Raw genomic sequence first — 22323 nt, forward strand, 5'->3', positions numbered from 1 at the left:
TTCTAAACTCTAATGACAGAGACGTTCGTGAGATTTCTCGCTCTTTTTCTCAAGACACACATGAGCAAAAGTTTCCATTTGCTTTGCATTTGATCTCATTGATGTCCAAAAGAAATCATTCAGATATTAAAGAGATCTCATCCGTGATTTTTCTTTTTATCTTCCGTGTGTTATTCCGCAGGAAAAAAAACCTCCGCTTTAGTAATATTGCTTTATGACGGCTGACGGCACACACTCCTCTTATCCAATTCTCCAATATAACTTACATTTAATCATCTAATCGTGTGACGTAAGATTAAATAAAATCCTGCTCGTCTCGTTTTCTTGAATAATCTGCTCGGCACTGAAATACAGCATATCACATTAAAAGAGTCGAATGAATTACAAAAGATCATAAAAACCATGAATTTTGTCAATGTTTTTACAGCTAAGTTCTGCGGTGACCCCGGCTTGCCGGCCCACGCCCGAAGGGAGGGCCAGAGTTTCATCTTTAAATCTGAGATCACCTACAGCTGCAGCGCCCCCTACGTGTTGGTGGGCTCGTCTACACTCATGTGTCTGATGGACGGCACGTGGAGCGGCACCCAGCCGCGTTGCATAGGTATTTTATGACACGTACAATCTCATATCATAGACATTTTTACATTCAGATTTGTTGAGCTTAAGGCTTATTAAGCTGTAATGGCGTACACTGTAATATCCGCTCTAGTTCACTTCTCTTGCAATTATGTCGATTATAAAGGTGACGCTGATGATCATATCGTCATTATATCACTTTAACCACAGAACCGAGCAGGACGACGTGTGAAAATCCAGGCACCCCGGAGTACGGCTCTCTGAACAGCAGTCTCGGCTTTAAGGTAAGATGAGCTGAGACTGACGCTCACAGACTTTCCTGGACTTTTATATCAAAGCCATTATAATCAGAATAAGTATAAGACAATTTTGTCAGTCGTAGCTGGCTTTTATCTTCCAGCGCCGTGTAAAATGGTACAGTGTGACATGTGATGTGCCTATTACGAATGGAAAGTCTCACTTTCATGATAAAAAGGATATTCTCTCTGCTCTGGTGACGGGGTCATCTAAAGCGGTTGATGTCAGAGACGCTATCAAAGCCTCTCATTTGAGTACGTGTCAATGCAACGGGTTTCAACTTTCCACGCTGCACTGTTTTCATAAGCGCAATTGATTTCTTGTCAAACAGATTTAGGATGTGTGTCCTCCTCTTGCCATCAGCTCTTATTGTCCGGGGGAGCGTTTGCTCTCCATACACTCACTTTATCTACCTAAACGACCCCGCCGCCACTTTAAAGACTGCTGGGATGATGATGCTCTTTCCTGGAGGGATGAGAGAAACAATAGATGAATTAGACACTAGTTAAAGCAATGTATTGCACATATATCTGTTGCAAGCACGGCCTCCTGTAACATCATGTGAGCTATGGAGGTCCACGGATGCGGGTTTTTCAGTAACTCAAACCGAGGATATTATTCTAAATACAAGTTAGGCCTGAATTACATTTATATCAAACGCAAATGAATTTAACTGCTCTGTTTCACTTGCATTTTCATATGTCGCGAAAAGATAATTGTAAACCAAAAATATATATTCTCTGATAATTTACCTCGTGCCATTCCAGATGATTTTCTTCAGTTAAACACAAACTTTAATATTTACTATTTTTATGCTAATAAAAAGTATTTTTTTAGGACTATAATAAACAATTTGAATTCAATTTTATGACATGAATAATATTTAAAATGAATAATACAATTTTAAATTAACTAGATTATATTGATTTTCTTCATCTGAACACAGTTTAATAGTTCTTGTTTTAGATTGATAATTTCTATTAAAGTATATTTGAATAATTAATCATATTAATTACATTTAATTTAATTATTAAATTACATCATTAAAATGGTTTTAAATTAACTATGTTATATTGACTTTCTTCAGCTGAACGCAAAGTTTAATATTTATTATTTTTATATTAATTATTTTATTTTGATATGATTTCGAAGAATATAAATAATAATTAATATGAATTTAATTAATTATAATAATATTAAAAAATGGTATATTAAGTATATTATATTGACTTTCTTCAGTTGAACACAAAGTTTAATAGTAAACATTTTTATATTTAAATATTTGTAAAGAATATAAATAATACTAATTAAATTAAAGTAAATAAAGAATGTTTGTAGCTTTTTTTTATCTTCCAGCGCTGTGTAAAATGGTACAGTGTGATATGTGATGTGCCTATTAAGAATGGAAAGTCTCACTTTCATGATAAAAAGGATATTCTCTCTGCTCTGGTGACGGGGTCATCTAAAGCGGTTGATGTCAGAGACGCGATCAAAGCCTCTCATTTGAGTACGTGTCAATGCAACGGGTTTCAACTTTCCACGCTGCACTGTTTTCATTATATGACATGAATAATATTTAAAATGAATAATACAATTTTAAATTAACTAGATTATATTGACTTTCTTCATCTGAACACAGTTTAATAGTTATTTTTTTAGATTGATAATTTCTATTAAAGTATATTTTAATAGTTCGTAATATTAATTACATTTAATTTAATTTAATGATTAAATTATATCATTAAAATCGTTTTAAATGAACTATGTTATATTGACTTTCTTCAGCTGAATGCAAAGTTTCATTTTATATTGATATGATTTCAAAGAATATAAATAATAATTAATGTGAATTATATGAATTATAATAATATTTATAATATTAAAAAATGGTATGTTAAGTATATTATATTGACTTTCTTCAGTTGAACACAAAGTTTAATTGTAAACATTTTTGTATTCAAATATTTGTTAAGAATATAAATAATAGTAATTAAATTGAAGTAAATTAAAGAATGTTAATAATATTTTAAATAATCGTATTTTTTATATTGAGGTATGCACGCTCCATAAATTGCATGCATACCTCAATAAAATAATTAAAAAGACACCAATGGGTTAATAAAATGACTTCTGAAGCAAAACAATTCATTTGTCAGAGAAAATATATATATATATTAGGCTAATTAGTGAAATTGAAACATAAGCAAAGTATATTCGAGCGTCTTATCTGAATATGGTGGGATGTTCTCAAATTCAAATGTATGCAGAGTCACTTACATCAATAGCACCAGTCGCACATATTTACTGAAAATGAATATGCATTATCTGTTTAGTTATCGGCAGATTTTAGGCAAACGTCTCCCGCTGCTTGACAGACGTAATGTGAAATATATTTGACCGTTGGCTTTGCATCACTCAAGCCAGGAGGAATTAAAGCTCTTTGAAAGGCAGAAGAAAAGAAAGGTCCTCTCAGTGGGTTGTGTCTTGTTTGTGTCAGTCGGGTTTCTGTTGTCACCGATTCCTTCAGAAGTGAGCTGCTGTAATGAAAGCTAATGTTCCAGTGTGCTGAGGCCTTTCATCTCAGCAGGACCTGACGGCACGTCGCTTCTCCTCCTCATTTACATCTTCTTCTTTAATCCTGACAAGAATACTGGATTGCGTTTTACATTTATACTTTACCAGAAAAATGATATCTGGTTCTTTAGGTACTGTCTGATGCTGTGGAAACACTTTTTGTTTGTTTGTGAGGTCATATTTGAATTCGTGGTTTGATTACTTTTCCAGAAGAAGCTCAAGAATAAACATTCTGTCTTTATTTATTCATCCTTATGTTGTTCAATAGCTGTATGTGTCTCTTTCTTCTGTGAAACACAAAAGAAGATATTTTGAGAAATGTGGTTTTGTGTTCATACAATGGAAGTGACCAACATTCTTGCAAATATCTTCTTTTGTGTTTTGCAGAAGAAAGAAAGTCATACAGGTTTGAAACGACATTAGGATGAGTAAATGGTGATATCATTTTCATTTTTGGGTGAACTGTCTCTTTACTACTTTAAAACTGGGTTATGTAGTGTTGGATCACACATTTAGAAACATTTGTTGTCCTTTGTTCTGTGATTGATTTATTATGTGGATGTACTCAAATGCTTGTCATTGATCTTCAGGTGGGCAGTACGGTGAAGTTTCACTGTCAGACTGGTCACCTGTTACTGGGTTCCACCACACGCACATGCAGAGAAGACCTGACCTGGAGTGGTATTCAGACCGAATGCATCCGTAAGTTTTTTTCCTTGCTATATTTCTCTGACTTGCGCTATTTCTTCATGGTCACCTGATGCACTTTTAAGCAATTTCTAAAAGCAAAGAGCATATTTCTGTGTTAGTGAGTGAGTTAGTTAGTATGTGAATTAGTTAGTATGTGAGTATGTCAGTGAGTGAGTTAGTTAGTATGTGAGTGAGTTAGTGAGTATGTGAGTTAGAAAGTATGTGAGTTAGAAAGTATGTGAGTGAGTTAGTATGTGAGTGAGTATGTGAGTGAGTTAGTGAGTATGTGAGTTAGTATGAGTTTGTGAGTGAGTTAGTAAGTATGTGAGTTAGTTAGTATGTGAGTTAGTATGAGTTTGTGAGTGAGTGAGTTAGTAAGTATGTGAGTTAGTTAGTATGTGAGTATGTCAGTGAGTGAGTTAGTTAGTATGTGAGTTAGTTAGTATGTGAGTGAGTTAGTATGTGAGTGAGTTAGTGAGTATGTGAGTTAGAAAGTATGTGAGTGAGTTAGTATGTGAGTGAGTATGTGAGTGAGTGAGTTAGTGAGTATGTGAGTTAGTATGAGTTTGTGAGTGAGTGAGTTAGTAAGTATGTGAGTGAGTTAGTATGTGAGTGAGTATGTGAGTGAGTTAGTGAGTATGTGAGTTAGAGAGTATGTGAGTGAGTATGTGAGTGAGTTAGTGAGTATGTGAGTTAGTATGAGTTTGTGAGTGAGTGAGTTAGTAAGTATGTGAGTTAGTTAGTATGTGAGTATGTCAGTGAGTGAGTTAGTTAGTATGTGAATTAGTTAGTATGTGAGTTAGTTAGTATGTGAGTGAGTTAGTATGAGTTTGTGAGTGAGTGAGTTAGTTAGTATGTGAGTTAGTTAGTATGTGAGTATGTCAGTGAGTGAGTTAGTTAGTATGTGAATTAGTTAGTATGTGCGTTAGTTAGTATGTGAGTGAGTTAGTATGTGAGTGAGTTAGTGAGTATGTGAGTTAGAGAGTATGTGAGTGAGTTAATATGTGAGTGAGTATGTGAGTTAGTATGAGTTTGTGAGTGAGTGAGTTAGTTAGTAAGTATGTGAGTTAGTTAGTATGTGAGTATGTCAGTGAGTGAGTTAGTAAGTATGTGAGTTAGTATGTGAGTATGTCAGTGAGTGAGTGAGTTAGTAAGTATGTGAGTTAGTATGTGAGTATGTCAGTGAGTGAGTGAGTTAGTAAGTATGTGAGTTAGTATGTGAATGTGTTGCTGTAAGTTTCCTTCACAGTCATATAGATCAGGTGAGATGAAGACTCTGAATTGTCCGCAGGTCAGTGTGTGTGTGTTTGCGTGCTTGTGTGCTTGTGTGTGTGCGTGTGTGCGTGTGTGTCTGGCCGGCCACATGTCCTGAGTGTCTCTGTGATGTGCTGGAATGGACTCCAGCGCTCTCTGCGGCACTTCATAGAACAAGCATTATGGAGAAGGGATGGATCATGTTTATGCCACTGGTCATGTGTTTCAATGACTTTACCACGGTTAACTGGGTTATTCTGGGAGATACAGGCATTTGCGAGGCATTTTTATTTTGAAATATATAAATGTAAAATAATATAAAATGAAGAGATCCCTTTGCCTTAAAGGTACAGTTCACCCAAAAATGAAAATTCTGTCATCATTTACTCACCCTCGAGTTGTTCCAAATCTGTATTTATTTATTTGTTCTGATGAACACAGAGAAAGATAGTTGGAAGAATGCTTGTAACCAAACAGTTCTTGGCCACCATTGACTACCATAGTAGGAAAAAATGCTTTATGAATTTCTTTGTTCTGTTAAACGCAAAAAAAGATTTTTGGGAATTTAAGAAAAATGTTGTCACTATAGTTCACAGAATGAAACAAAAATGACAATTTTATACTTAAGCACGTACCTCAGAAGAATTTAGGAAAACTGAAAATAATATTTATAATATATTATAATTTAAATTGTGTACATGAAATTGAGCGATAATAAAGGTTTGAAAACAGCCGTAAATAGATTTTACTGAATTTTTTACTTTTAAAAGTCAAAAGAATACTTTCATCATTTATTAAGCCTCATGTTGTTCAAAACCTGTATATGACTCTTTATTGTAGAACACAAAAGAAGATATTTTGAGAAATGTCTCAGTGGTGTTGTATCTATACAGTGGAAGTCAATGGGTCCCAGTGTTGTTTAGTTGATGACATTCTTCAAAATATCTTCTTTTGTGTTCTGCAGAAAAGTCATACAGGTTTGGTGAATAAATGATGAAAGAATGTTCTTTTTATGTCAGTTTTGAACTGTCCCTTTAAGAGACCGTTACTAACCCTATGAAATCAGTGTAACACACGACTCAACACAAGGTTCATTTCTCTCTAATGACAGAAAGATGAGATGACAGATGTGTGGGTGGTGGTTTTCTCTCTGAGCATTAGTTTGGTTTTGACCCTTGTGCATTATACTTTCTTACAGAACTCAATTATTTTGTTTGTTTGACACAGGCCATCCATTATAGACGTCTCGAGACTTTTTTCTTTCGCCCTGGAGAAATTTTCTCCTGCATTCATATGCATTTCATTTCATGTGCAAAAGAAAACACAGCTTTATACAGCATTTGAATGGACTTTATAATGCTCGCCTCTAGTTAGGGAATGTGTCTCATGCTGAAAACTGTCATATTTCATATTTCAGAATGCTCGAAAGAATAATTGCGTGTAGTTTGAGAGATAGTTAAAAGACTACTATTGCGTTTTTTTGTTGAGATTTAAAGACATTGCCTTGTATTTTTATTTCTGGGATTCATTTAGATTGAAAGGCCTTTTGTTGTGGTTTATGCTGATTTAAATTAAAAAAAGGAAATGTGATTATAATAAGAATGACCTTCGAGAATAATGTATGTTACAGAAAAAAATATAATGTATACATCAAATTTTTTTATAAAACGCGGCCACATTACAGTAATGAGAAGAATTTCCTATAATAGACTTTTGGGTGAAAATACGACACAGATCTGTTTTTAGGTCAAACAAATTGACGTGACCGGCTGTCATGTGTCTGTCTTCAGCTCACTCCTGTAAGCAACCAAAGACCCCGCCGCATGCCAACGTGCTGGGCATGGACCTGCCATCCTTTGGCTACACGCTGCTGTATTCCTGCCAGCCTGGTTTCATTCTCACCGGAGGCTCCGAGCACAGGGTGTGCCGCACAGATGGATCCTGGACCGGGAAGGTGCCCGTCTGTAGAGGTAACCAGTCAAATCCCCCCAAAATTCACATTTATATTCTGCCCGAACCTCGTGGCCCGTTACTTTTCTTTCTTTGCTTTTTGTCTTGTCGAGGCAGAAATGGTCTAATATCATTCCCTCCGCTTGCTGTGAGAAGTCATGTGTGTAATGTGTTTCCTTAAACCCATTTCAAATGCGACGGGCATGTGCCATTTGCCATGATATGCGTTTGGTTGTTTTTCAGCTGGCTCCAAAACGACAGAAAAAGTCATGACGCCTGTTCAAGGAACTCCGAGCCCTAAAGTCAACGGTGAGCATCTTACAGTGCTGTGGGTGTGGTATTGTGTATAATATGTGACGTAAAGATTTGTATTTAACATGCTTTCAAATACAGTATTTACTTTTTTTTTGCTTTTGTTGCAAATGGATTCTGATCTAAGCTCAAGTCCTGACATTTTACTGGATGGTTCAGAAGCGCTTCCGGTTTTATATTTTATTTTTTTAATCTTACATATAAATTTAATATTACATAAATTCGTTTAGCATTCCGATTCTGTTATAAATATTTTGTTGGTTGTATTCTTTTCAAACGTTTGTGCAGTGTAAAAAAACTGAAACAGCGTTGTTTGCATCTTCCCAAGTGGACAAAAGACGGTTTCATGGGCGCACCTTGTCTGGCCCAACGTTAACTTCCGGTCTGTATTTGGTTATAATATAACAATTTATTTCATTTATATTCATATTTAATTGTATTTCACTTGGATTTAATTCAATTAAAACTACTCAACAGCTATTGGGTCTTTGCAAAGGTCTACCGGAAGTTAAGTTTGGGCCACATAATGTTTGCTTATGTTGTTGCCGCTAAACCGTCTATACCTGAACATATTACCATACATTAGAAGTTACTGCATTAAGTTGCTTAGCAACCATCAACATGATGCTGTTGATCGTATGTGTTTTTGTAAAGCGCAAGCAACAGCAATCTCATAAACTAATAGGGGGTCCATAGTGGTACAGTATGGGGTCCTCACATTATTGTTTGATATCAAAACAAGCAATTAGGCATCAAACAAAAATGCAATAGTAATTTGACAGTAGATATTGGCTATGTCACACTGTAGGACACATGGTCACATTTATTTGTCAAATAACTGTATACGTTTAAAATGAAGAGCATAAAGTTCCTACATTTAAATAAAGAGTTTTTTCTCTTTATTTAAATGTTTTCTCTTTTTTTTTTCAAGCTGGCAAACAAACTATTACATGCTTATTAATAAAGGGGTTGCCAATTTTTTTTATATTTCAGGACCCATTTTATTTCAGGTATAACCTCAGGACCCACAGAAATAGTTTAAAATGGAAATATGGGGAAAAAACATCCACATCATTGTATGAATGAAATATAAGTTTAATTGCAATACGAAAATGCATCATGGTAAGAAATCGAAGCCAATATCATTGCTTATCACTGTAAAAGGATTTGTTGTTTCTTGTTTTTTCAACTTAAAAATTAAGTTACCTGGTTGCCTTAAAACTTTGAGTTGATTTAACTTAAAATATTAGTTCATTCAATAAATTTGATGCAAACCCTTTGTTGACTAATATTTTTAAGTTCAATGAACTCAAAACTATTTTTTTCAGTAGTCAGTAAATGGACTGAACCATTTTTATGTCTTTCACCAAAACAGCCAAGTGGCTTTATGTGACCCATGGTATCCCACCTTGAGATCTGAAATATCTGTTTTTAAAGTGCTTTATTATAATAGTCAGTGTTATATGGAGAGGTAGTATGGCTCACAGTATCAGCGTTTCACACTGAGATCGTGGAAAAGTTGAAGGTGTTCATTTGTACCAAACCCAGTAGTGTAAATGGCTCTGAATCTGACACATTAACGTTCTTCATTGCAGTCCCCGATGACGTGTTCGCTCCCACGTACGCGTGGAAAGGTTCTTTCGAATATAAAGGATTGAAACAGCCGATGACTCTGACAATCACCAGCTTTAACTCCAGCTCGGGGAAAGTCAACGTGACTTTAACTAACAGACATTCAGAACTGCTGTTGTCAGGTAAGATGCCGTAATGGCGCTTCTGTGCAGTACAGCTCATGTCACAAACACCTGATGTGAGCAAACATCTGCTCGGTGTCGTGTCAACCGTTCCAGAGAAACGGCTCGTGTCAGAGTCATGGGGAAAAACTGTCACTTACTGTTTCCACGAGATGTGACGTTATAGCTCCATTTCATTCTTCACAGCAACAGTATGAAGTGTAAATGTGTTCATATATATATATATATATATATATATATATATACAGTATATATATATGTGTGTAGATTTTATTGCTAATTGAATTCAATTTAGATGTGGGAGGTACTGTATGATGGAAAAACATTTCTTGGTATGTTTAATTTGATGTTTTCTTGGTATGAGTAATAGTAATAGTATATTTACATTCATGCATTTGGCCTTTTATCCAAAGCATCCTTATCCTTACATTGCATTATACTACACATTTTGTTAGTATTTGCACTTCCTGGGATGGAACCCATGACCTTGGCGTTGCTAGCACCACGCTCTAACCACTGAGCTACAGGAAAGCATATTACTGTATTAAATGCTTTATGTGGTGATGATACTTGATCACATTAAATTTAACTTTCCCTCTTTATTTGATGGACTTGAACCAAAAGATTATTCATAATAATTGAATGTTGACTCTGTGCTTCAACTTTATATTAAATGCTGTTTGAATTTCAATATTATACAACTTCCTGTTTGAAGGAGGCATTAAAAGCTCATATTTTTGGCCGTTATGGATGTGATATTTTCAGTTCAAACATTGCAAATCAACCGTAAACAACTAAACTCCATTTAATATCAAACCCTTCCTCACCACGACTCATCTCACTCTATTTCTTCACATTATAAAAGAGAGAAAAAAAACATTCAACTTCATTAGCCTTATCCTTCCAGTCCTCAGAAAGACCTGAGGCTTCCGTGAAGTCCGTTTCGTGACCGTTTCGCCCTCACGCTGTCACGCAGGTCATGTGTCGATGCGCAGAGTTCAAACAATATCAACTCTGATCCCATTTGCAGCTGACCTTTAGCCAATGATAACTGGACAGCTCACTTGACGTGTCATTATGTGGGCGGTGCCTGTGTGAAAGTCACAACTAAACCTGTGTTTATCCTGATACTAACGTCATCCTGATACCAAATCAAACCTCAGGAGTGACATAATTTTCTTGAATGCATGTAGAAATATGACTGTTGTATTGCTTAAAAGTGAATCTTAACTTGTTTTCTTTGCCTTATTTGATGTCTGAACAAATACAGAGCATCTTTTCTGCAAATAAATGCAAATAGAAACAATATTTACATTAGAAATTTGGGAGAAATATTGTTAGCAGCTCACAGAATGAAACAAAATGATCATAAACACATACCTATAAATAGTCCATTCAGAAAAACTGAAATTATCTCTTAATTTTTTAAAGAACATATTTTTTCCTACAGAATACATTAGTTTTAGTTTGATTATATGATGAAAATGATATGAAATACATGAACACATCATGTACTCTAGTGTGGAAACCCTTGTGTTTAACAGCCGGTTGACAGCCGTGACCTCCAGCAAACGTTTCTGTAATTGCCGCTCAGACCTCCACAAAACGGTCTAGAGCTGTGGTTCTCAAACTGGGGGCCGTGTCCTCTTGGGGTGCCCCAAGATGGTTCCAGGGGGGCCACAGATTTTGTGGCATTTTAGAAATATAGATATTTATCATACATTTTGTGCAATCAAACATCAGAAAGAATTGATGTTTTAGCATTGTTTAACTGAATATTTTCTTGGTTTATTTAAATTTTTAAGTTTAAGATTATAAGTCTTTATTTGGGGGGCCGCAAAGCAATGCACTCTACACAAAGGGGGGCCTTACAACAAAAAAGTTTGAGAACCACTGGTCTAGAGGAACTTTCTACACTTCCTCTTTACAAAAGTTCTCAGGACGAGGTCATGCCGTAGGATGTCAATCAGACTGAGGTCATATCCCCGCAGAATATTGATCATCTTCTGTTAAATCCGTTCGGTTTTCCCGTGGCATCAGCAGACTTGTGTTGAGCTTCAGTGGCTGGACAGGTGGCTTTACACTCTCATGCAGAATGTCTGATAAACTGGAAATTCGTTTCTCATTTGATGACACACTATCAAGCTGTCAGGGGTCCTGATGCAGGAAAGCAGCTCTGTCATATTTCTTTCTCTGTGTATTTCTTTCTCCACACAACAGTGGCTTTCTCAATGTCCTCAAATCACTCTTGTTTGGTGTTTTTTGGTGCACACATGTTCCGTCATGTACAATTGAATGTCTTGTGGTTTAAACGCAGGTGTTTATAAGAGCAGAGACGCCCGTATGACCCTGCAGCTGTATCACATGAGACTTCTGGTGAAGAACACGTACAGCAAGGTCACTGAGGAAACCTTCATCATGGACGGCTTTGTAAGTATCGGTTAAGCGAATCTATTAATGCCGTGGTGATAATGGTGCGTTTGTGTCAAACGCTCACCAAAGATCATCTCTGGCTTTTTTAAAGACCCGTGAGGTCGAGAGATCTTGGTATTCATCTTAGATTTTTTACTCCAGGTCTCTGCTGATCATGAAGGAAACACATACTTGTTCCAAGGCTTCATACAGGGCAGAGATTACGGCCCGTTTGGACTACAGAGACAAGGTGAACTTCATTTTACTACAGTGATCCGTTGTGTTTGTCATGGGAGAAGTCAAACAGTAACTATACAATATCTGAATATAGAATACATATAGATTTATATTCGTAGATACAAAAATATCAAACTTCCTGTTCCAAAAAAGTCAAAATATTCAACTTTAAATTAAAGTGTAACTTTCAAAAAAGTTTAAAAAGCCCTGAATATGTAGTTAACATTTTATAAACGTTTAATATATTTAAAAATAATCATTATTATATTTAATATACACTGAATTAAAATAGCAGAATATAAAACAAAAATCAAAATATTAAACTTTAAATTAAAGTGTAACATTCAAAAAAAGTTACAAAATCCCTGAATATGTAGTTAACATTTTATAAACGTTTACTATATTTTAAAATAATTATTATTATATTTAATATACTAAATAATTATTTTATATATATTATAAATAAGCGTTTTTTTCATATTTAACATGAACTTCATTAAAACATATATTTAAATCTATTTAAAAATGATCAAAATACTTATTTTTACTTTATTACTAATTACTTAATTATTTAATTAAGAATAACTTTCTTATGTAAAATGTATTATTACATTAAAATATTAAATATGCATTCAATTTAAAAATATATTTTTTTCTATATTAAATATACAGTCAAATTTAAATATCTCTAACATTTTATATTTACATAATCTGTATCATATTGTAAATTTGATTACAGCATTTAATATATTATCAAATTAAAATATTTAATCTGTTGTTCTTCATGTTTGGTCCCTGCATATTCATGCAAGCAGAACATATTTTTCATGCACCGTGCCATCATTCTATTATGTTTAATGTAACTAAGGAATTACACAATTATGTTAATGTTTCGGTTTAATCAGGCTCTTATTATCGACGCCTCAATACATTTGTCATCTAATCATAATCACAAGGTCAACACAATGAATCATATTATGAGATATTTACTAATATCTCTCATAAGGAATTGATGTGGGAATAAATAAATCACACTTAACGTATGTGATATGACGTATGTAGTCATCTGATGAAGTTCTACTTGAATGATTGTTTTGTCAAGCCACTTGGATGAGTATCTTTTTTCCCATCATGCATCATTCAGGTTTGAACATAATGGAGGCCACCAAAAGCCCAGAGGTTCCACCCAGAACCAACAGCAGCTCTGTGGCCGTCGCCATTCTCGTGCCTTTCTTTGCCCTGATCGTTGCAGGCTTTGGATTTTATCTTTATAAACAGAGGTATGTGTGTTAGAACGCCTGTGTGATGTGCACTAGCATACTGCAAAGTATATACTGCAGTGGTTCTCAAACCTTTTCGTTGTAAGGCCCCCTTTGTGTAGAGTGCATCGCTTTGCGGCCTCCCAAATAAAGACTTATAATCTTAAATTTAACATTTTTATTTAAACAAAAACATAATCGGTTATACAATGCTGAAACATCAATTCTTTTGTCTGGTGGTCTTATTTTTCTGATGTTTGATTGCATAAAATCTATGATCAATTTCTATATTTCATAAAATGCCACAAAATCTGTGGCCCCCTGGATACATCTCGGGGCCCCCCTGGATACATCTCGGGGCCCCCCCAGGGGCCACGGCCCCCAGTTTGAGAACTACTGATATACTGTATACTGAATACTTTACAAAAGGCATTAAGGTATTAACATTCATGCAATATTCATGCAAAAAAATTGTTGTAACACGGAGAACTATTCCAACACACAGACCTGCAGTAGAATAGAGCAAACGCTGAACAATTCTTGGATGTAAAATTCTAACGCTTGATAACCTTTTCCTTCATGTTTGACCGCAGGAGGTCTGATAAAACGGAGTACACCGGCTGTTCCGTGCATGAAAACAACAACGGTCAGGCTACATTCGAAAACCCAATGTACAGCACCAACTCCAAATCCATCGAGGGAAAGGTGGTCCGCTTCGATCCCAACCTCAACACGGTTTGCACAATGGTTTGAGGGTTCGCTGTCACTTTTGTGTTGCTATATGACACGATCTTTGGATCTCTCTTCTAAGCAACTTTCAAGCACAGGTTTGGGGTCGGACACTCACTTAATGTCGCTAAGCTTTGAGTGGATTTACAGAAAAACGAAATACTCTTCACCGTCCGAGTGGAGAAATATATATTCTATACATCTCACTCTGAGAGTGTTACAGCTTTTGTATTTCAAAAGAGACAAAAGGTGTAAATGTGTTCTTTTCACCTCGCTGGACATATTCATACGACGGAGCAGGTTTTTTTAAGCCATTCCTAAAGTGACGCTCACCGAGGGTCGCTCACACGTACAGTGTTTTCTTTCTTTTTTTATCAAGAAATAGATTAGTGCCCCCCTAGTTGTCGGTGCTGTGATGTAAGTGAGTGGTTTTATTCTTTTACAGGATTAGTTTCTGCCCAGATACAGGATATGATATGGAAAGCATGTCGGGTATTCTGAGCGGGTCCGATTCGTGCATTGATAATCCTTCATCTTCTGCGTGATATTGATGCATTATTCCCCGCCGTGATTTACATACAAACACGGACCTCTGCAGAATATGAATTTTTAGCCGCACGGATACAGATTCCCTGTCAGAACAGAATGACGTCTTGTTTTTACTGGTAATACATCTCATTTATAATCAAATTTAGACCCAACAGGGCATCTGGCGGTACACAGCGTCTACTTTGACCGACAATATAGACACTGTATGTGTTAACGGCCCTTGTGTTTGCATAATGTATGTCTGTGTGCTGTGCATGTTTATTTTGTATTTACAAACACATTTACATATATTCATATATTTAAGAAAAATATGAAAATGAATAAACATTTATATGTCATTTAAATTATTGGTAAATATAAATAAAGACATGTTAATATTTCCTAAATATGTATACATATACGTGTATGTGTTTGTAAATACAAAACGAATATGCACAGCACACAGACATATATTAACTTTTATTCTAGATGTAATTTATCGCGATTAATCGTTTGACAGACCGAGTTCTGTCACATCAATCCAGTATTGCTTTAAACTTTCTGACCTCCCGCTTATCCAGATGATGCTCAACATTCAGATGTGAATTTATCAACACACATTTCTTATGAGGAACAAAGTTATCGTTGCCATTACATGCGCTTGTTTCAAAGGTGAAGTTTGTGATTTTTGTCTTAATATTTTTTCTCATATTCCAGATTAATGTGCAGCTGTATATACTGTAAACTGGAGTTTTAACACTGTGGCCGTGTGACGCTTTTAAAACATTCTTCTGCTTTTTTTTTGAGAGTCCTAAAGACGCGTTTGTAGCCGCATTGATACGCTGCTTAACTATTTTTAACGTGAACTTTAAATGTGGCGGTTTCGATGCGTGGCGCTTCAATGAATTGTTCATCGTAATAGAGTAACTTTTAAAAAGAGCACAGTGGACACACAGGAATGAGTAACTTCTGATCGATTGTGCAAAAACAATTCAAGTGATCTTTGTTTTTGCAGTTCTGTTTGTTGCCACTAGTGGCGCAAAAATGACACACTTCACCTTTAAATCTGCAATCTGTAACTTTTTTAGGTCGAAAATAAACAAATCTTAGTCATTGAGCAAGTACATACATATCAGTTTGATGTTTTTTGACTTCACGCCACGTTTAGACGGTTTGATCAGACACACACGCCTGTCCTGAAGTTAACTTCCGGTCTGTGTTTTGTTATAATATAACAATTTATTTTATTTTATATTCATATTAATTTATATTAATATTTTATTGTATATTAATTGTATTAAATGGATTTAAAACTCCTCAACTATTATTGATTCTTTGCGGAGTTAAGTTTGGGCCACATAACGTTTGTTGTTGCCGCTAAGTCTATAAAAATAAGTCATGTGCAATTTTATGTTTTAAACAGAGATGGCGATAGAGAGACAAATGTTGAATTGCAGATTTAAAAAAATAAGAAAATTAACTTGTCAAGTATGTACACCCATTGAGTTATACATTATGATTTAAGATTTATATTGAATATTGAAAAATGTGTAATTATTCAAGAAAATTTCCCATTTTGTTTATTTACTTTGTAATCACATTTCACATCTGGGTAATGGCAGAATTCAATTATTATTACATTACCTTCATTTCTTCACTCATAATAGTGCCTTGTATAATATTTCATGGTGTTTTTGGAAATAAAGGTTTCCGTTTGTTTATTTATTTACAAGATCAGCTGCAGTAACTAATTTTTAAATTGTTCTGCGTTACTTTAAAGGGAAAAAGTTCACGTTTGCACATACCTGCCAAATATAATCAGATATAGCATCATTGCTATGTTTGAAATGTTTGTGTCGCTGCCCATGTTGTCTTTGTGTTAACAACTTGTATATTTATACAGATTTTTGTTTTTTATTCAGTTGAGCGGTGTTGTCGTGCCGTATATTTGGTTCTCACTATTCTTGTTAGTGATACTGAATATAAAAACACTGTCAAAGATTTAGGATTGCTTTTAAACATGGACTCCTTCATATGGGTCCACCATTCTTGTAAATACGTTCATAAAAAATGTACATATATTTAACATTTTTGAAAAGAGTTCTATTTTTGTGAGAAATTTGTAAAATAAAAGGTTATGTACATATACTCATTTGTAAATGCCATTTACAAATAAAAAGTCATTTGCTTTTCTAAATTTTCTGGAATCTTTCTTTTGTTTTTTATGATGACTTCAAGTTCAAGTGAAAGATGAAGGCTGGGTCTGAATAAAAAAACAAGTAGGAAGGCATTAATAATGGTATAGATATCCCATAATCCTGTGTGTGCAGTTTAGTGATTGGTGGAAATAAACAGCAACTAATGGAGAGGTCAAAACAATACACTAAATTGAGATTTTTAGTTTAGGAAATTTTGCTTCAGTGTTTATAAATCAAACAAAATGTTTGACTTCTGTATGTGGAGCTTTAAACTGGCTGTAGGACCAGAGATGTGATCAAATATTGATGAGGGATGGAAATTGAGCGAGTGAAACTGCCAGTTTACTGCCGGTGATGGGAATATAAACAGTCGAGGTTGATCAAATGGAGCGTGATACACACGAGACTCAGTCGGGACAATTTGCACTGCCCCTTGTAGATGCAATTCACCAAATTAAAAGAGAAAGAGTGCAAATTAAGGCAGAGAGCAGCTTGCAGACGACGTACGTAATGTGAGAGAAAATGGTGTGGGACCAACAATTAAACAGAAATGTCTTGACTTCGGTTTCACTCGGCGACCAACAAGCCATAGCTTCGTTTCAAAATATAGTGCTGCCATGTACCGTCGCAGAAAAAAATGAGAGAGAGCATTCCAAATTTGCATTTAATCATCATTTCTATCTGTTGAATTTCAACTAAATCAAACCTGACATAAAGTCATCCAACAGCAATGTGAAAGACCGACAGCATGACAAGACGTATGGAAACTGTAATAAAGATCCAGGTTATCACATAAAAAATTGTTTTTGAACGTTTCCTAAATACATGTAGAAATATGACTGTTGTATTGCTTAAAAGTGAAGATGAACTTGTTTTCTTTGTAGTATTTGAGGTCTTGAAAAAATAGAGCATATTTTCTGTTATTTTGACCTGTTTCTCCGCTCTTGCTGTTATTCAGAGAAATTTCGCAGCTCGAGCTATAGTCTAACGCAGCTTTTCTTACTCTTTCACTGTATGTGATGAAATAATTTAACTTAATACATCTAAGCGTAATTACTGTATATATATATAAATATATTTAGAATATATTTTAGTACAAAAGTTTTAGTGAATCGTGATTTGTTCGTCAAAATGTTCGTACGCAGGTTTCACGCACAAATTTGTGCGCACGCATGCTTAGTTAATGAGACCAAATGTTAGCAGCTCACAGAACGAAACACAAATGATCATTTTACCTAAACGCATAAAAAGTCAATTGAAATGGTCTCTTATTTTTTTCTGCGGCTGTAGGTGAGTAACTACTTAATATCTGAATTGACAGTAAACAAATACACCAGAAATATCAAATTTTAGTTTTTTTTCAGCCTCTTGCTTTTGTTTGGAGATTTCTAGTTTCATCGTTTGATCCGAAGACCGGCGCAGGTGAAACTGATGACTGTTCCATTAAACCAGAGGTGATGAGATCCTGAGCACATGACAAACCCATCACACATCAAAACCTTTCAAAACTGTCTTCTCTCGCCTCACACACAGATGTGCACCATGCACACTTCTTGAACTGATAATGTGACAGAAATGTGACGGGTTGTCATGGTGACCAACAACCAAGAGTTTATTTATTCTAGATATTTTTCTGTATTTTTAAACGATTCTGACAGCACGCTTTGCTTAGCTGTTAATGGGTCAAGGACAAATATTAAGGATAATATGTTGGAAAGGAGATTTTTTTTTTAAAGTTACCCTGGAGTGCTCTACAATATTGTCATTGATTAATTTAAATTTAATTGAATAATTAAAAGTTAATTTTAAAAATAAATAAGCGTTTCAAGCAGGGGCGTAGCCAGAACTTTTTTTTAGAGGTGTCCAGGTAAGACCCAGTGATTTTATTAGGGTGACCAAAAAATCCTTACAGACTGAAATTCTTTAACTTCTACTGTAATTTACACCAATTCTTCATTACACATAGTTTGCTGGTCAAAAACATACACAAAGAACGTAAAGTAAACAATTTATTCGCAATGCTTTCATGTGCTAACATTATTTTAAAATAATTTGCTAGCTATCATTTGCAGTAAGTTAGCATTTTTTATAGAAAATAAACATTGCAGTACCCCAAATTAAACTGTAATTAATGAATGGAATCCAGTTAAACAAGACTGATTTTACCGACCTGATCCTTCTGCTCGCGGTGAACTTCCATGGTACACAGACAGTACGCTGTCACGAAGCGGTTAGCAGCTGTTCAGCTATAGCGCTCAGACTGTTTGCGTCAGTGCATCAGCGTATGACATCATATTAACGCGAGAGTAATGTTCTCACGTTACTTTCAGTGCATACGCTAAATGATCTGCGCAGCACTCCGTAAACTCCGACAGGCGCATCTTAAAACTGCTTCGCACAACAGAGGTGGCCAGATAGGTGGCCATCCATCATTCAGGGGTAGCCGTGGCCACCCATGGCCACCATGTAGCTACGACCCTGGTTTCAAGGTATAATAAAGAAAGATGGACTCGGCATGTAAAAGTAATGCTTAAAGGGACAGTTCACCTAAAATGAAAATTCTGTCATTTTTCATCCTCATGTCATTCCAAACCTGTTTGATGTTCTTTCTTCTGCACAACACAAAAGATAATACTTTGAAGAATGTTGGTAACCAAACAACACTGACCCCCATTGACTTCCACTGTATGAATACAAAACAACGGAGACATTTCTCAAAATATCTTCTTTTGTGTTCCACAGAAGAAAGAGTCATATACAGTTTTGGGACAACAAGAGGGTGAATAAAAGATGACAGAATTTTTATTTCCGGGTGAACTTTTACTTTAACACGTTGGTCAGGGTCAGGTGAACCCAAACCACTCTCTTGAAAATAAAGGTGCTTAAAAGGTTCTTCGCAGCGATGCCATAGAAGAACCATTTTTGCTTCCACAAAGAACCATTCAGCCAAAGGTCTTCTTACTTTTATATGATCTGAAGAACCTTTTTTCGCCACGAAGAACCTTTTGTGAAACAGAAAGGTTCTTCAGATGTTAAAGCTTCTTTGTGGAACCAAAAGGTTTTTTTTAAGCATCTTTTTATAAGAGTGCAGCCTCATTATAAAATCCTTTCAAGTAATCGAGATCTTTTTTGCGCATCCCCCGATGTCTTTGCCTCCTTACAAAAAGTGCGTCCCGTATGGTTTTCGTTTTAAATGATACCGTCGTCATAAAATAACAACACTGCTGCTATTGAAACAACAACAATAGAGCGAAGGCAGCAGGCAAAAACAGTAATTTCCCAAGCAACCTATTGCATAACAGCAAACACAGCTCCACTCGCTCTGCAATCATACCTCGCAGGGTTATTACTCACGCAGAGAATATCTTTAATCTGATGACGACGATTGCTGTTTTTCATGAGCCGTATAATTAAATTCACAACACATTACTGAGTTGAATTCGAAACCTGCAAACTAGAACTTTGTTGTGATCCACTAGAACGTATGGACGAATTAGAAACGCCCCAATTTCGGCCTAGTGAGCAAATCCACCCAGATAGCACAATCCATCTGTTTTACGTCTATTTGACGTCTGCATTTACATCTGCAAGACATCTTAAATACATAGTTTGCTCATCTGCAATACGTCTCGGAGACATCTGAAAGTCTGTAATACGTCTGCTAAAGATCTGGAGATCTGCTGCTTAAAAACATCTGCTAAACATCTTAGAAAGAGCTGTTGTACATCCATTCTAAATCATAAACATCTTACAGACATCTTCTAGATGTCTATATGACGTCTGACAGCAGACATCTCCGAGACGTATTGCAGATGAGCAAACGATGTATTGTAGATGTCTTGCAGATGTAAATGCAGATGTCAAATAGACGTAAACCAGATGTATGTGTGCTATCAGGGCAATCGTCTTCACACGAAACCTTTTGTGTGACTTTCTTCTCCGTTCAAGTTTCAATGAAAACGAAGGCGGGAAGCAGTTGGAGAACATTTTCCTGGAGCAGATTGAGGTCTGCGCTTTTCGCATTGCCATCTGTATCGTTCTCTTCACTGCCGTAATTATCAAGGTAATGGTGCTTATCATGCATAAAATATGAATATCATTTACATAAATCGTCCTTGATAAACCAAACATAGTTTGGTCGAGTCGGGATGCTTAAATATTTTAGGTATTGGCGCGAGCTGTGTTATGAATCTGAAGCTGACATTTTCTCCTGACACAAAATATTACGGGATAGCAGACTTTGCGGTCCATCATTCCATACTTGACATTTAGGCAGGGTCTACGCTTTAGATTATAGCACGAGCCACTTAAAAAGCCTGATAAAATCTGACGGCAGCAAAAATAGAGCTGGTGTCAATGCACTATTTTGAGGTAGCGTTTGTCCCGAATGCAGAAAATGTGTCCCTCAGAGACTAGTGCGCCACATAATGTACACCCATTACAAGCCTGCAAAACACAGAGAAATCCCACAATACCCGTAGCAACTCGCAGAGATGTTGGCAACCCACGCACACACAAAAAAATAAAATAAACAGCCAACCTTTCCAAAAACGCAGTCGGTTTACTATCATGTTCTTGAAGCAGTGCACCTGAAAATTGATATTTTTGCTGAACGTCTGCGCTGCTGGTTTATAAATAATGACGGCGAGCAATGCTTCATAAAAGACAGAAAAGCAGTTCATTTGACTTGCAGTTTTCCTTCACATTTCATGCACATATTGAAAAACACCATCATTGCTTCTCAAGTATGGGCGTTCAGAAGAACGAATGTGAGTCGCAGCGCCATTAAATAACCGTTTCGATTCGAGTTTTTCTCATCCAAAGCTTCTCACGCTTCAAAAGACCCGCAAAACAGTCCGGGTTGGACTGCTGGTGTGGTGTTTTATGGAGATTTTTGGCCTAATAGAAGCCTTACGAACATTGTCGCTGTCCATTTTTATGTATGGAAAAACAGAACGCGTTTCACAAAAGAAAGAAAATCACATAACAACATGAGGGTGAATAAATGAATGACAGGCTAGCTGTTCCAGAAAGAAAACTCACAGATGAGATTTCTTTAATATCTCTGTTATTTCTCTTAGACATCAGTGAGGTTAAATGGAGAGAAAATGGAAACTGATTTTGATTTTTGAAGAGTTTATTTCCAAAAAGAGTTTTTAAAATTGTTCAAAAATCATGTTTTTTTATTGTGCATCAGCATTCCAATGAATATCAATCAAACTGCAGTTGGTTTGTTTTGATTTAAGCCATAATAACTAAAAAAAAATGCAGCTAACTAACACAATAAAACATAAACATGATTGCATAATAAAAACGTGATTTTTGAACGATTTTAAAAACGGAGTTATCTCTTTATGGAATTAAACGCTTCATTTCTCCTGAGAAAAAGATTGAGAACTCTCACAAATGTCTCTGTCATTAGAGCAGTGGTTCTCAAACTTTTTCGTTGTAAGGCCCCCTTTGTGACGGCCCCCCCTGGATCCATCTTGGGGCCCCCACTTTGAGAACCACTGCATTAGTTTCAAAAGAGATGTCAACAATGTCTCAAACTGA

The 22323-nt window shown here is 35.7% G+C and overlaps 1 protein-coding gene across 5 annotated transcripts in view; it reads left to right on the forward strand.

Annotated features, from left to right (window-relative positions):
• csmd3a (CUB and Sushi multiple domains 3a) overlaps positions 1-16746 on the forward strand; it is a 235512-nt gene extending 218766 nt beyond the window's left edge. For all 5 annotated transcript variants that reach the window (XM_057339366.1, XM_057339370.1, XM_057339369.1 and 2 more), the window contains exons 61-70: positions 428-601; positions 787-860; positions 4038-4149; positions 7182-7361; positions 7585-7650; positions 9249-9407; positions 11725-11837; positions 11982-12069; positions 13201-13336; positions 13909-16746. In XM_057339366.1, coding sequence (XP_057195349.1) covers positions 428-601; positions 787-860; positions 4038-4149; positions 7182-7361; positions 7585-7650; positions 9249-9407; positions 11725-11837; positions 11982-12069; positions 13201-13336; positions 13909-14068 — 1262 coding nt within the window. In that variant the 3' untranslated portion in view covers positions 14069-16746. The remainder of the gene's footprint in view (positions 1-427; positions 602-786; positions 861-4037; positions 4150-7181; positions 7362-7584; positions 7651-9248; positions 9408-11724; positions 11838-11981; positions 12070-13200; positions 13337-13908) is intronic.
• Positions 16747-22323: the final 5577 nt, after the last annotated feature.

The sequence above is a fragment of the Triplophysa rosa genome, linkage group LG8 (assembly GCF_024868665.1).
Source record: "Triplophysa rosa linkage group LG8, Trosa_1v2, whole genome shotgun sequence".
In the NCBI taxonomy this organism is placed as follows: Eukaryota; Metazoa; Chordata; class Actinopteri; order Cypriniformes; family Nemacheilidae; genus Triplophysa; species Triplophysa rosa.